Below are 16,492 nucleotides of genomic sequence, written 5' to 3'. Positions count from 1 at the left end.
CAATTAGATTGTAGCTGCATCCAATATGTAAGGTATCTAGACGGTAAATTTAACTTAAAATAAAATTCATGCCCATAAACTATATTAACCTCTTTATAATATCTTAAAGTTTCCGAATCCTTAATCTCCTCCCCCTATTTCTGTATCGCCTGGTCCTTCTACACTCACTTGATTTCCTGGTCCAACTGTAATTGTTGACTAGTTGGTCCATGGCCATCATTCTAAGCGAAAGAAAAACCTGTTTTATAAAGTACTTCTTTAACCTTAAAAGGCCGTAATCTTTTCCTATTTAGTCGAAGTATATTATCATTTACAGCTTTCAGTAGCCCACCACTGGGTAATTGTAAAAGTCATAGCTAGAATTTTATCCCTTAGAAAACCCTGAAGCTTCTAAGAGACCAGAATCCAAGGTCTCCATTAAGAAACTTGGTGTGAGTCAATCTGTATAACCCCTACAATCTCTTAAAATAACCTAGCTGAACGCTTTCTAACTGATATATATATATGATAGTTATTATTATGTTTTTCATTTCCTGGAATCTGACTAAATGATACATATGATTCTTCATTTCCTAGATAGCTCTGGAATGAAGGATCATCTTCTCTTGCTAAAATTCCTTGAAATTATACTATTCTCAGTCCTTGAAATTTTTTTACAAATTCCTCTTAGATAGCTTCATTACCCAGGACTATCCAACAGTAGTTGGATAACCACTTCAACAGTTAGAACACAGTAAATTTTAAACTTTATTACTTACAAAGTGTATTATTTCACTTTTGGATTTGTCCAAATTATTATATGATTAGCTTGAATATCAAACAGTTTGTGGTCACAAACTATAAGTAAGGAGCAACCCAGTTCAATAGTAACCTAAAGTCTAAAAATGGAATATTGATACCAAGATATATCAAAAGAATGAAATTTTTATGCTGATTTCAAATACATAAGTTTCATGAAGTTTAGTCTTACCCATCCAAACTTACGCACCTGAGAATATTTGCCTTATTTTCGAAAAAAAGGGGGGGGAAACTCCTAAAAGGAACTTTAATGAAAATCACACCATGAGATTCAGCGTATTTGAGAGCCTTACTATAGAAGTTTCAAGCTCCTATCTGCAAAAATGTGGAGTTTTGTATTTTTTGCCAGAAGAAAGATTATGGATGCATGTTTAGTTTTTTGTTTTTTTTTTTGTTTTTTTTTCCAGGGGTGATCATATTGATCCATAAGTCCTAGAATCTAATAAGAGGGCTCATTCAAACGTACATTAAAATCTTTAGTGCCCTTTTCAAGTTACCAAAAAATTGGAGGGCAACTTGGCCCCCTCCCACGCTCTTTTTTCCCCAAGTCACCCAATCAAAATTTTGAGATAGCCATTTTGTTCAGCATAGTCGAAAATTAATAAATATGTCTTTGAGGATGACTTAATCCCCCAAAGTTCCTGAGGGAGGGGCTGCAAGTTATAAACTTTGCCCGTTGTTTACATATAATAGTAACAACTTATTTTTGACACACTAATATTATAAAAAAGTGGAATCACAAACGAAAATAAAAGGTAAAGACGTACAAAAAAAAACACATGCAAGACAACATCAATATAAAGAACTACAAATGCAAATCAGAACAGTCGCACAAGAGGATGAAAAGGACCCAACCGCTTGCAGGCCTCATCTTTTAACTTGGAGTCCAACTTATTATATGACGTGAATATATCAGTTGCATTAAACATTCGAATAATCTTACGGTTTCTATACCAACGAGGCAAATACAAAAGATATTTACAATAACGAAAATACAGAACTCTAATATCCTGCATATCACTAGTATTAAAAAATGGGCGCAAACCTGAAGGTTGCAATATGTAGAATAGATTTTAGTCAATGTCTTACGAGAATGTCGGCCGCGATTTGGGACAATTTTAGCATAACCTGCTTTAAGCTTATTCTTAATATCTGCAAGTGCACTAGCACGGATAGCTGAAATAGAAGAGCAGATACTAATCCCGAGCCAATGCAACACGGGAGCCAGCTTAACTGAAAAAGAACTACAACTCAAATCACTTCTTGGGTTTTTAGCATTGAAAACTAGATACTCACATTTTTCAGCATTAAGCACGAGGCCAATTTTTTCCAAAAGTTTCGAAACAAACTGGGTAGACTTAGCTAGGGTGAATTTTGAACGGCTAATAAGTAATAAATCATCTGCATAAGCAATATAAGACAAACTAGTTAGACCCATAAAACACGACGGAAAAATACGAGAAAGCATGGGGTATAAACAAGCATTAAAAAGGTATGGTGAAAGAACCCCTCCCTGCCTAAGTCCAGACCAAATAGGAATATTGCCAAAAAACATCTCTCCTGACCAAAGTCAAACATATGAATTTGCATACCAAAAACAAAGGACACATATAACAGATGAATTCACTCCAAGCTGGGTAAGAGAATACCATAGTTGGCTATGACAAACGGAGTCAAAAGCTTTTGAAATATCCAACACACATAAATGAACTTCAGATCCATCTTTTTGTGCTTGAATTAAAAAAGAAGTAAGAATTCAATGTGCATGTTGGCATCCTATATTTAGTTTAAACCCAAATTGATTGGACACATAATCAACTTTTGGAAGAATTTCAGGAAGCAGGACATATTCAAAAACTTTGCTCAGCAAACAGGCTACCATAATAGGTCTATATGATGCGCAATTAGTTGGATCTTTCCCATGTTTAAGAATTGAAGTGACACTCCCACACAAAAAAGAATATAATTTTGGTTATTGGGAAGTATACAGGCGTTTTCAGGAGGAATTGTTTTCTGGTGGTGGTGGGGGGGGGGGGGTCGGAGTAGGGGTTATGGGGGAGAATCTTTTCATTGAGGATGTTTCCTTGGGGGAAGCGATATTTCTATGAAGGGGGTGCCGGAATTCCCATTATTATTTAAAAAATGATCAGAAAGTTTTTTTCAACTGAAAGTAAGAAGCAACATTAAAACTTAAAACGAACAAAAATTATTACATGTATGAGGGGGTTTGCCCCCTAGTCGATACCTCGCTCTTTATGCTAAAGTTTTTTTAGTACTTTCAAAAGAGCTATCTATTATAATTAACCAGCCTTTGTGATTCAGGGGTTTGCAATTCAAACAAAATTTGAACTTTAGCGTAAAGAGCAAGGTATTGACTAGGAGGCGAACTCCCTAATGTACGTAATAAAATCATACAAACATAGAAATTCATTATGTAAGTTAATTTGTAAGTTACGTCAGAGCAAAATTCCGAGAAAGCCATTTAGCCAAAAAAAGGAAAATTAATATGCAAATTTCGTTTTAATTACTAATGTACTGTAAGCCAAAATCAAAGCTGCATTAATTCAAAAACGTTTAGAAATTAAATAAAAAACAAGTTTTTTACCTGAAAGTAAGGCAACATTAAAACTTAAAACGAACAGAAAATATTCCGTACATGAAAGGGGCTGTCCCCTCCTCAACGCCTTGCTCTTTATGCTAAAGTCTGACTCTGTCTTACAACTTTATTTTTTTAAACAATAAAAACTTTAGCTTAACGAGCAAGGCGTTGAGGAGGGGACAACCCCTTTCATATACAGAATAATTTCTGTTTGTTTTAAGTTTTAATGTTGCTCCTTACTTTCAGTTAAAAAAAACTTGTTTTTTTTTATTTAATTTATTCAGGTACAACACTAACAATTCTAAATGCACTGATAGTCAACAGGGTAACATCCTAGTTAGAGCATTAAATATAGCATTCACTGCTCCCAAATTTTTTTGTCCCCTCTAAGGGCCCCAGATAAAGTCCTAAACAATATACTTCTCTGTTGTTTGTCATTTTATAGTGTGTTGTATTTCTTTGTTAATGGGGTAGTTTTATTTAGACCCCAGCACCAAGCCGATAAGGGAAGGCCAGCGGCAGCAGGGCCAAAAATAGCAATTGCAGCCAATAATATTTTCACACTGCCGCCAGTGAGATGGCGGCAGCACAATCAATGTTGACTGCAAACATTAATGTTTTCATCAGTCTTTCTCAAATCCCAGCTTGAATTTACAACAGATTTGGGCCTATTCATGAGTTAAAAACTTGGCAAGTTGCTAGCTGGTGGTCTTCTTTGTTATTCATCAAGAGAAGTTGAAACCTGGTAGAAATGAAATGGCTTTGGCGTTTCAGATCCCTTGTATATTAATTGAAATAATAGATAATAGATTCGCCATGGCATTCAATAAGATCCAAAGAAACTAATTAAAAGGGATCACACACAAAAGCCAAATTAGGCCAGTAGCCTATGAGAAATCAAAATACCCAAGACTATGAACAAATCCAAATGGGGGGCCCTGGGTCTATCAAAATATTTCTATGGTTTCCCAGGGAATTTGACATCATTTTCTTCCATCTCCACTTTAAGTGAAAAAAATAATTAGCTTTTTGGCATCCCTGCACTTAATTAAAAATTTTTTTTAGCTATCATCATTTAAAAATGATAGACCTCTATCCTCTATGTTATAGGCAGTAACATACAATCTTTTTTATAAATCATATTTTTGGGATTACTTCCATTTCAATCTTCAATTCTTCAACCTTGTTCATAGTCTATAGCTATACCGATTTTGATAGGAATAGATACATCAAAAGAATCAGATTTTTATGCTGATTTCAAATATATAAATTTCATCAAGTTTAGTATTATCCATCAAAAGTTACAAGCCTGAGAATATTTGCCTTATTTTCGAAAAAGGGGAAAACACCCCCCAAAGTCATAGAATCTTAATGAAAACCAAACCATCAGATTTAGCTTATCAGATAACCCTATTGTAGATATTTAAAACTCCTATATGGAAAAATGTGGAATTTTGTATTTTTTTTCTGCCAGAAGAAAGATCATGGATGTGTGTTTTTTTCCCCAGGGGTGATTGTATTGACCCAGTAGTTCTAAAATATTGGGAGGGGGCTTATTTGAACAGAAATCAAAAGTTCTAGTGCCTCTTTTAAGTGACTAAAAACTGGAGGGCACCTAGGCCCCCTCCTACACTCATATGTTTCCCAAGATCACCAGATCAAAATTTTGAGATAGCCATTTTGTTCAGCATAGTTGAAAATCTAATAACTATGTCTTTAGGTATAAAATAATCTGCCAGTCCCTGGGGGAAGGGCTGCAAGTTGTGAACTTTGCCCATTGTTTACATACTGTATTTGTTATTGGGAAGTATAGCCTACAACGATTTTATTTTTCGGGGGGCAGGGGGGGGGGGGTTGTGCTTGTGGTGGATTTCTAAGGGGAGAATCTTCCTTTAGGAGGAAAATTTCTGATGAGTGAATATTCTATGGGAAAATGTTAAACTGGGGGGTTTTGACAGAATGAATCTACAAAATTCTTTTAATTGTCTTACATTCTCTTTGCCAAATTTTTTGTATGGAGATGTTCCAGGGGAATTATCTGGGGTTTTTTTCTGCACGTTTTGTTTTCTGGGAAATAATTTTCATGGAAGGGGCATTTCTGGAGATTGAGAAACCAATTAGAGATTAACATCTTATCCAAATGAAAGAATGCTAAAGAGAATGTTTCAGGGTGAATTGTTCACAAGCAATTTTATAGAGGGGGGATTCTCAGCAAGGAAGGAGCTGTCTGGAGGGAATTTGACAGGGGAGGGGGTGCACTTTACGTTTGATGAAATTTTCACGGAGGAGCTTTCCATGAGGGGGAGGGGTATATTTCATAGAGGGTAAGTCAGATTTACCAGCATTATTTGAAAAATGAACAGAAATTATGCCATATATGAAGGGTTGCCCCCTTATCAGTACCTTATTCTTTACATTAAAGCTTGACTGTTTACTAAAATTGAAACACAGGGACTGTTTAATTAAAATAGGAAGCATTTTTAAAAGTGCTAACAGCTTTAGCATAAAGAGAAAGGTATTGAAGAGGGGGCAACCCTTCATATCAGGAATAAATTTGCCAAAATTAATAAGCTGATTGTGCTTTAATTTTTCATGCACTGTGAGCCAAAATCAAACATGCATTAGTTGGAAAACATTCAAAAATTAAATAAAAAACAAGTTTTTTTTTAACTGAAAGTAAGGAGCAACATTAAAACTTAAAACAAACAGCATTTATTCCATATATGAAAAGGGCTGTCCCCTCCTAAACACTTTGCTCTTTATGCTAAAGTTTGACTCTTTTTCACCACTCTACTTTTTAAAACAATAAAAACCTTTAGCATAAAAAGCAAGGCATTGAGGAGGGGACAGCCCCTTTCATACATGGAATAATTGCTGTTTGTTCTAAGTTTTAATGTTGCTCCTTACTTTCAGTAAAAAAAATCGTTTTTTTTTAATTTAATTTCATAAAGACAATACTTTTGTCAACATATGAAGAACCATGTATATTGCAATTGTATCAGTCTGGTTTATATACAAAGTAACACAAGAGACAAAAATTAAGAAACAAGAGTAGTAAAAAATTATGGTGCAAAAAGTAATATTTGGCAGGGATAGTCACTAGTAATAAATCACTAGGGGTGGCACCATGATTGGGTGATTTTCAGGGATTTGGTGAACAAATTTTTTTGGGGTGACACATAGATTTTTGGGGAAATCCCCAAAACTTTGGGGATAGCGCAAGCCCTGCTTGATTCCTAATCAGGAAAATTGAAATACTTAACCACACAAGAAAAGAAAAGCTCCAACTTTGTGGTTGACACAATAAAGAATTGCCAAAAAATTAATTCAAAGTCAGCCAAATGCCGCCGCCTCTGCTGGCGGCAGCGCGCGTACAGTGCACTGGCAGTATTGTGACACTTTGGCAGTGGTCAACTGGGTCTCTTGTTGGCAGTGTTTGGTTGATCTGCCATTGTGGCGCTGGGGTCTAGTTGTATTCTTGACTTCTCAAAGCATTATGTGATTGAAAAAAAGAGAAGAAATTAACAGGGTAAACAAATTATTTATAAATGAAATAAACATGTGGATAGCAATGGAAGGAAACACTAAATGTGGAGATGATTTTATTACTTACTTGTGGACAAAGCAAGCACACTCATTGGTGGTTTTTATATGTTCTTACATTAAATTGCAGCTAGGAGCAATCTAAGGATTTCTACTTGTTAATCTCCAGGGTAGGTGATTGGAGTTTTTTTTTTAGTTATTTAATGATCAGGTACAGTTGGATGATCAATAGCTTCCCTGTTGAGTTTGCACTCACTAGAGGACCCCTCAGCATCCAGCCTTCATTTGAAAATTTTAATAGATTCAGCAATAACTGTGTCTTCATAGAGTTTATTCCAACTGTTGAAAATTCTTGAAGAAAAGAATTGAGTGCATACTCTGGATAGGGTAGACTGCTTAACAAGTTTCAATTGATGACCTCTAGTTCTTGGATTAGGACAAACAATAAAAAATAATGCTGGGAGAGTATTAGCCATTATTAACTTGTAAGTTAGAATGGCATCCCCTCTACTTCTCCTGTATTCAAGTGTTAAGAGTTTTGTTAGTCTTGATGGGTAGGAAAGTTCCTGTATACTGGATATCACTTTGGTGGCACATCTTCCAAAACTTTTACATCTTTTTTTAAATAAGGAGACGCTAGAGACATTCCAACTTCAAGCTTGGGATATACAAGTCCCTTATACAGAACACTGATGACTTTAGGAGAATAAGTGGAAAGGGTGCACTTACAGTCATAGAGTTGAACTAGCACCAGCAGCAGACTTCTTAGCAAGAGTAATGAATTTTAGTTCATTGTCAATAGTGACTCCTAGATCTTGCTTATTATTTACAGAGGAGATTGATACATTTCCTGAATACTTATGATGTAATAACAGACCTGATTGATCAGGGTTTACCAGTGGATGTCCTGCTGCTTGACCTTACAAAGTTCCACATCTACACCTTAAAATAAAACACAAACCAAGTGGAATTAATGTGGGCCTTGTGGGCTGCATCTTAGCTTTTCTTATAGATAGAACACAGAGAGTGAGGCTTTTTACTACTGAAGGAGAATCAATCCTCTCTGAGAGATGTGGAATCACTAGCAAAGTCCTACAGGGTAGGCTCTTAGGACATACTCTGTTCAATATCTATATAAGTGATATCTTTCAATTAGCTACAAATCATCTCACTCTCTCTGCTGTTTGGTACAGTCAACCATGAGTCACTACAAGCAGATCTTGACCCTATTCAAAACTGGGCAAAAGCACTGCACATGAGTTTTAATATTGGCAAATGTAGTGTTATACATTTTGGCAAGTCTAACCAGGTTTAAGTATACTATGGTCAATCCAGCTGTAATCAACATACAAGGGCTAAAAATTATGGATGAAGAAAGGGATCTTGGTAATGTTGACAACCATTGCAAATTCCATTTAAACTGCAAGAAGACTGTGTATCATGCAAACTCTGCCCTTGCACTCTTGAAAAAAACTATTTCAAGTAGGTCTCCAGCTATATTTTTGTGAGGTTGTACAATTCCCTTATCAGACCAGTGCTTGATTTTTGAATGAGCATATCATCACAAGGACACAGGGGGGGGGGAGTGTAGCGTCGGAACGGGGGGCTCAGGAAAGCTACTAAGGCAGGAACAAAGATGAGAGACAAGCCTTATGAGGATCATTTGAAGGAGCTGTAATCTACACTGGTTTACTAACGACATAGAACTGATATGCTTATTACAAATAAGCTTATTTCACAAGACCCCCCCCTCCCCAGTTCATTTGCCAACTTTGCATATCATCACAAGGACACAGGGGGGGCTTCTGGAAGGGGTGTGAGCTGATAAGAGCTGATATATCAACAAAGAGCTGATATACTTACTACATATAAGCTTACTTCACAAGAACCCCCTCTCCCCAGTTCATTTGCCAACTTTGCATATCATCACAAGGACACAGGGGGGGGGCTTCTGGAAGGGGTGCTAAGGAAAGCTACTAAGGCAGTAACAAAAATTACTAACAACAAAGAGCTGATAACCTTACTACATAAGCTTACTTCACAAGACCCCCCTCTCCCCAGTTCATTTGCCAACTTTGCAAAATGTTGGCACTGACAGGAGGGGGCATTCAAAGAAGCTGTTCAAGCAATCTGTAAAACTTGGCCCCAACAACAGTTTTTCTCCTCCTGTGTAATAAAACACTGAATTAGTCTCTCAGATACAACAGTCTCAACACCCAATGATGAAGCTTTCTAGAATTTACAAGATAATGAATGGAAGTGTGTTTCCTGGAAGTACCAATGGGATGCATTTGGTGTTTGATAATCTAGATCATCCAGTATAGAGAAATTTACCAATCAAGATGGATCTTAATTTACTCAAAATTGCAACTAAGATAAATTCATAATCTGATTACTAGAAAAATGCTGCATATTATTCAGTAGGGTCAACTTTTTATTGATTAAGTGGCCTCTTTTAGTTTTTTCTATTTCTTGGAATAATCCTATATCTGAGACCATCAGGGGAAATAGAGGTACACAGTTAGAAAAACAGCCAAGATAATTGTGAAGAACATAAAATAAGAAACTTAATGATACTACCCCACTTTTGTTTCATTAGTGTTTCCTTTAGAAGTGGTCAGCCACTAAAATGATACCTACCTATCCACCATTGGGAACCTTCTGTGCATGTTTATTAAAATTTTGTCTTAAATTATGCACTGTGTTAGCAGTAGTAGGCCTATGACACTGGGGTACTATTACCCTTAGGGTAATAGTACCAACTGTTAGAGTGCAGGTTAGTGAAGTAGCAACTTTGTTTTTGTAAAGAATACCCAAGTACTACAATTGTATGTGGTATTGTATTATCAAGCTACTATGTTAGTCCTCTTCTGGTTTCTAAGTCTTGGAAATTTGCTGATTTGACTGCTCTACACATAAGGCTATAATCAGGTCTGTATTTGATTTCAGTGCATGTCTCACCTCCCCTTCCTATAAGAATAGTACTAGCCAGAGGATGTTTAGAGATGTGCCACAAACGGCATAGCTAGTGTACATGATATCCCTTACAACAAGAGACTGAAGCACATGCAGCTTCTAATACTTATTTTTAGATGCAGCAGTGGCAACATGATACTGGCCTACAAGTATAATACTTAACCTAATAGTCCCCTCTTTACCAACAATTCAAGCCAGCAACATACAAGAGGCCATTCACATATTCAGTCAAAAATCAGGTTAATCTATAAACTTGGCAATATTTCTTCTCTGAGCATGTTGTTAATGCCTAGAATAGTCTTTAAGATGAAATGGTGATAATACCTTCTTCTGTGTCCTTTAGGTACAGACTTGACATGGAATGGAGTCAAAAATCATGGAAATATGAGTGGGACTACCCATCCTATTCAAGTACTCACTGATGCCAACATCATCATAAGAGTGTTGCTGGGAGGCTGATGCTGCTTGTCATACCCAACCATCTTGCATACTCTATCCAAAGCTGCTGCTGATCAGTGGTGTCAGCTTTAAACCACTAAAGAATAATCTGTACTGGTGCATAATAAAGACACTTTTATATACTAATGAGAGAGAAAACCTGCCAGACTGGTTTTTTCAAGAGACCACTATTCAGAAATGGAATGCAAAGAGTAGTTTTCATTGCATTTATGATATTTAAATTACTGTTTGTTTGTTTTTTTTTGGGGGGGGGGGGGGGGATATACCTAGGTTAGGTATTTAATATATAGTATGCTTTACCCCCACCCCCTAACAGGCAAATATATAGCCCAAATTTTTTTATAAACTATTATATATTCATCCTATTTTATTTCATTAGCATTTGCCAAACTTGACTTTTTAGAAGTATCCATATTATGCACCAGTACCAAATAATCATTGCATGCCATCTTGTGGTAACTGAGTGGGCTTAAATTACATCTCTCCAGAATACCTCTTTTACATCATGTCAATGGGCCATAGCACAGTGACAAAATTTCATCATCTTCAACATGGAGCAAAACAGATCCAGTGTGGATCTTAATTTTGCTCTGAAGCGTAAGTTAAGGTAGCGTAAGGTAGGCTAATGTATTTGCAGATCTTTCAAACCTCATAAATTCATATTCACCAAAGTTGTAAAGCTGAAAATACTTTCCTTGTACTCCATTTTAGCAGGAGATCTATTTTGCAAGGTTTTACTTTTATAGCCTAATAAAAAATTTAAAGATCATTAAAGGTCAGTGCCCTCTGGAGGGAGACCTAGACTACTTCAAAATACTTCCCCAGGACTTGCAGACACAGGATTCATCCTATTGCTAGGAAGTGCAACTGAAGGTAGTTTAAAGTAGCCTAATATTTTATGTCTGTAGATCCATCCCAGAAAGATTCATTTTGATAACCTAACTCCTTATCAAGATAGCAAAATGTAGCTTGTACAGAGCAGGATACCACCAGATGGCTAATTTGACAGTTGTATATATATATACAAATCTCTAAATTAGCCAACCAGTATTATAAGCCTAGGAGCCCAGTTGGACATAAGGAAATATGTTAAGGAAACAATTCTTGCTCCACAATATGCAAAATAATCATAGTTTGCACATTTGGTAAATATTTACCAAATCATATTATTGACTTACAAATATAGTGAATATACCACTTGATGCCTTTTTTTTATGCTCTTTCCAAATATAGTACTCATTTTTGTTGAAAATAAATTTTACTCCCACCCCTATATATACCAAGTCAGGGTATGTATTTGTGCATTAGAGGGGTGGGGGCAAATTTTATTTCTGATGTAAATGGGCTGAAAATTTAAAAATTACCTCCACACACCTAATATGCACATATATACCCTGAAAGGGGTATATCTACACCCTAATATGATGTTTTTTTTTTTTAATATAATCAAATATTGTACTACTTTTTTATGCTTTGTTTTAATAAAAAGATAATTAATATTGAAAATTATGTATGCCCCCCCCCCTATATAGGCGATACCTAACCTAACGAGGACTGTACCGAGAGCGGGGGGGGGGGACGGTAATCACTTTCCAAGAGAAATGCTTATTATATTTGTAATCAGCATAAAAAAAGCCATTGAATGGTGTATTCACTTTTGTCCTAACTCAATAATATGATTTTGTAGAACTTTACCCAAATATATACCCTGAATTGGTATATATAGGGGTGGCGGTAAAATTCTTTTCTGACAAAAATGAGTATTATATTTGGAAAGAGCATAAAAAGGGCATCAAGTGGTATATTCACTTTATTTTTAAGTCAATAATATGATTTGGTAAATATTTACTGCATATTTTGCAGCGGGAGAAGCTTTATTGGTATTTATTTAGCCTTGTGTCACCTCATAAGGAGACATGTTAAGAAAACAATTCTTACTTTAAAATATGTATGATGATCCTAGTTCTTATATTATCCAACAGGAGAACCTTTATCATCAAGTCTTTCCTCTAAAAATCCTTCTTTTTCCAGCTTAAAATAAAATGTTTCCAAAAACCATGCTAAAAGTACCACGTTGCTTAAGTCTTTTTAAATTGCCACCTAATAAGTTGTTTTATAGAGAGCATTCATGCCGGTCTTAAGCATTCATATTTTGATTTTGACCCATTGCCACTGCTCTTTAAAAAAAAAGTTTTAAAAAGACTGACATGAACGCTCTCTATAAAACAACTTATTAGGTGCTAATTTAAAAAGACTTAAGCAATGTGGTAGGCTACTTTTAACGTGGGTTTTGGAGATATTTTCTTTTAAGCTTGAAAAAGAAGGATTTTAGAGGAAAGACTTGGTGATAAAGGTTCTCCCATTGGATAATATAAGAACTAGGATCGTTATAATATTTTAAAGTAAGAATTGTTTTCTTAACACGCCTCCTTATGAGATGACACAAGGCTAAACAAATACTGCTTTATCTTCACTTTGTTCTTTGTTTTTCTAAGAAATTCATGAATTTCTTAGAAGCTATATATTTACAGAGTACAGAGGCCTATCCTCATCCCCCTAATGTGCAAATATATACCCAAAGTTGCATCCTGAATCTAAATATAAGATTCATTAGCATTACAAATGAACTTTAACCCCATATTAGCCATATGGTGGATGTCTGTTTAGAAATTTATCCTAGGCCTATTAGGCCTACTCTTGTGCCTAGACAATCTGAGTGCAGGTTTGTGAAGTAGCCACTTTGTTATTGTAATTTTAGTTTCTCTACAACATTCTAAGGATTAGAATTAGAGAGTGAGTAGGCTAGAAATAAGAGCTGGAGGTATGCACAACATTCTCAAATCAAACCACAACCCAGTGGCTAGGCTAATACAAGTCAGGCTAGCCTACCGTCATCTTCAGTATCCACTCTCAATCCTTGTCCACTGAAATCCAGAACATGATCAGGTGGGTGATCTGTAACGCCCCTGACACTTTCAGAAAGGGTATGAAGCAAATTTCCGATGGTCTCCATGCTTACAATTCAAATTTTTTTTAAATTGTTTGCTTAATTGCCCTAGCGTTGTTAAGTTCGACAAGTATCCCTTTGGTTCCTGCTATAAATTCTCGTTTAGACTCCGTTTTATGAGTAAAAGCACAAAATACTTGGAAAATTTAGAGGGATACTGGATTTTGGTTAAAATTAACAGTGTTAAATTAAATCCTAGCTTAATTTAACATTTAATTTAAAATAAAATTTTTCTGTTGTGAAAATTGACTCTGCGTAGCTGATATGATTATAGTTCTGGGTATTCCAAACTTCCACGATAGTTCAGACATTATTGTCTTGTGTGTTAAATAATCATGCCATGGTTTTTCCAATCCAGGGGTGTAATTTCCTATGAGGCAGGGGTGAGAAACTGCCCCTCCCGGACCTTGGTTCGCCCAATGCCCGAAGACCCCAGTTTGCCCTCCCCCATCTGAAGTTTATTTTCTTCAAAAATCTTGTCAAAACTATGATAAGTCTTAATAATTCAGACATCCACAGAAAGAGATCAGTTTTCTTCTGTATATCTTTATCTTTATTGTGCTATTTGGCTCATTGTTTAATTTTCACTGTCATTTTTACTTGATTTGGAAGAATTGGCTCCATATTTGCACCCCTCCCCCGATTTTTGACGAAATTACGCCTCTCTTCCAAGCATTTTAAATAGCAATTGTTTTGTTATTGGCTGAAAGTCATTTCTTCTCCAGGTTTGTATCTACTTGATTGTTTTGGCTTATTTTCCACTTGCTTGTCTTTATTCCATTGGTTCTTACCCTTGTCCACAGTGTCAACGGTTTTGTCACCGAAATTGATAGCATCACTAAAATCTAGTGATGTTTTGTTATTTTGATTTCTTTTACCTGGAAGCTTATCAAAGAGATGGTAATACACTTGAAAGTTTTCTTAAATAATACTCCAATGAAAGGAGGGAAGTGAAAAAGAAGAAATTCAATGTTGGTGATACAATTCGAATCAATCGAACTACTAATGTTTTTGAAAAAGGGAAATTATTTATGGTCCACTAAACTTTTTATAATATAATAAATTTATAATATAATGAGGGAAAACATATTGGAGGTTTCGGTTTCTTTTATCTGGAAAGAAAATTAATCGAAAAAGAAATCACGTATTCAAAACCCTTTTTTGTCCATAGGGAAGCTCGAAAGTTAGACTACATTCTTACATAAGCTGGATGACCTTTGTCTCGTAATTGAATAGATATGGAATATACACAAGCTAACAGGAACGCTTTAGATTCTTACAATCCAATTGTTCTCTAATGTTATGATTTTCTACTACTACTACTAACAAATTACCGCAGCACCAAGACATCTGAGGCAAACACAGCTACACAACTTTTTAAGGACATGTAGCAGCCCCCCGACTAACATATGACCCACCACAAACCCTTGATAATAGCTTCTGCACTATTATGCAATTTTCTTCGTTATTTTTATTTGTCTGAATTTACTTATGGCTGTTCAATCTTAAACTTGGGGATGATTTCCCAGGGTGGAATTTTCCGAGATGAAATTTTTCAAGAAAAATTTTCTAAGGGGGGAGTTTTCCAGGTGGAATAAGCCAGAACCTCTGTTTTTTAGGGACTGCATATCAAAATTTTCGTGAGGACCAACATGTGTCAAAAGATACTGAGAGTGTAAAAAACGACATTTTGGTAACAAAGTACACATATATATATATATATATATATATATATATATATATATATATATATATATATATATATATATATATATATATATATATATATATATATATATATATATATATATCTAATTGAAAGTAATATGAATTGTTTGAATTCAATCTGGATAACTTATATTATGTAAAAATAAATCTTATGAAGGCAAGGCTCATCTAAAGTATCCTAAATAGGCAGGGCCGTTCAAAATAATGACTTGGGCAATCCGCTCCAGGCCCTGTCACTGGGGGAGGTGGGGTACCAGGGCTGGGGCTTTTGTATTTATGTTTGGGTCGAAGGGGGTGCCGTAATCAATGTTGCCCCAGGTGGGACCAAACATACAAACGGCTCTGTTCCGTCACTCGAACTATCTGTTTTGGGTTTTTTATACAACTAGCGTATGGCTTCATATCCGCAACTACTTGATTTTAATTCAAAATCAACGGACTCGTTTGAGTTAAAATGAAGCAGTTGCAAACATGAAGCCATACGCTAATTGTACGAAAAACCCAAAATAGATAGTCCGAGTAAGTCAAATGGCAAATCTGGCATAAGACGTTTTTAGGATTGTATAAAAATGATGTCATTTCATTTGTTGATAGCCAGCATATAACTGCCAGCATGCCAGTATGAACTCCCTGCATATATACTTTACTCTGTAAAATTTTTGGTCCTCTTCATCTTTCAAAAAAACAGCACAGGAAGTCTGCTACCACTAGACTCGCCAAAAAAAAAATCAGATTCCATATTTTTGTCACGAGTGTTCCGTTTGTTTGATAAAAGTCTATTATTAATACTGTTTCTTCACAATTTTTTTTTACAGTTAAATAATATTCTTCAAAGAAATGACAAATCTGAAGAAACGAAGAAATGATAAAAAATTGTATTTCAATTAAAATTTCTCAAGTATTTTCTCGCTTCCGCGCATTATCAATTAAAGTTATCAAGTATTTTGCAGTAGGTGGCATAGGTTGCATCAAGACATGGCCAATTGTAGACAGAGAAAAGCCAAGACAGATAGTCCAAGTGTTTGAGAGGCAAATGTTTAAATGGCTGGGACACGGGTAAATGGCAAAAGTAGGCATGACTCTCTTATTGGACACATAATTGTCAGGTTAGTTTTTGGAAAGGCATGCCTGCCTAAAGGCATGCAGGCATGCTGACCAAGAATTTAAAATTGACATAAGACTGTTAGATTGCGTGTAATGAGAGGCAAATAAGTTTGCTTGAAATAAGAGGCAAACAATCGTTTAAAGCCATCTTTATATTTCTTGCTCTCAAGTAATTCCAAAACAATTTATGATTCTTCTGGAAAACTTCGGCCAAATAAGAATTTATCCAAATAATTTATTAATCAGTAATTGGATGGCGGAAAATAATCTTTTGTAAA

The 16,492-nt window shown here is 35.5% G+C and overlaps 1 protein-coding gene across 1 annotated transcript in view; it reads right to left on the bottom strand.

Moving 5' to 3' along the window:
- The window catches only part of RanGAP (Ran GTPase activating protein), a 106,335-nt gene extending 92,934 nt beyond the window's left edge, over positions 1-13,401 (bottom strand). Inside the window, exon 1 of the mRNA XM_089108028.1 lies at positions 13,265-13,401. Coding sequence (XP_088964154.1) covers positions 13,265-13,388 — 124 coding nt within the window. The 5' untranslated portion in view covers positions 13,389-13,401. The remainder of the gene's footprint in view (positions 1-13,264) is intronic.
- Positions 13,402-16,492: the final 3,091 nt, after the last annotated feature.

This window comes from Artemia sp. Qi Xiang Cuo, chromosome 2 (genome assembly GCF_049724085.1).
Source record: "Artemia sp. Qi Xiang Cuo chromosome 2, ASM4972408v1, whole genome shotgun sequence".
Lineage (NCBI taxonomy): Eukaryota > Metazoa > Arthropoda > Branchiopoda > Anostraca > Artemiidae > Artemia > Artemia sp. Qi Xiang Cuo.
This window is presented reverse-complemented; position numbering and strand designations above follow the sequence as displayed.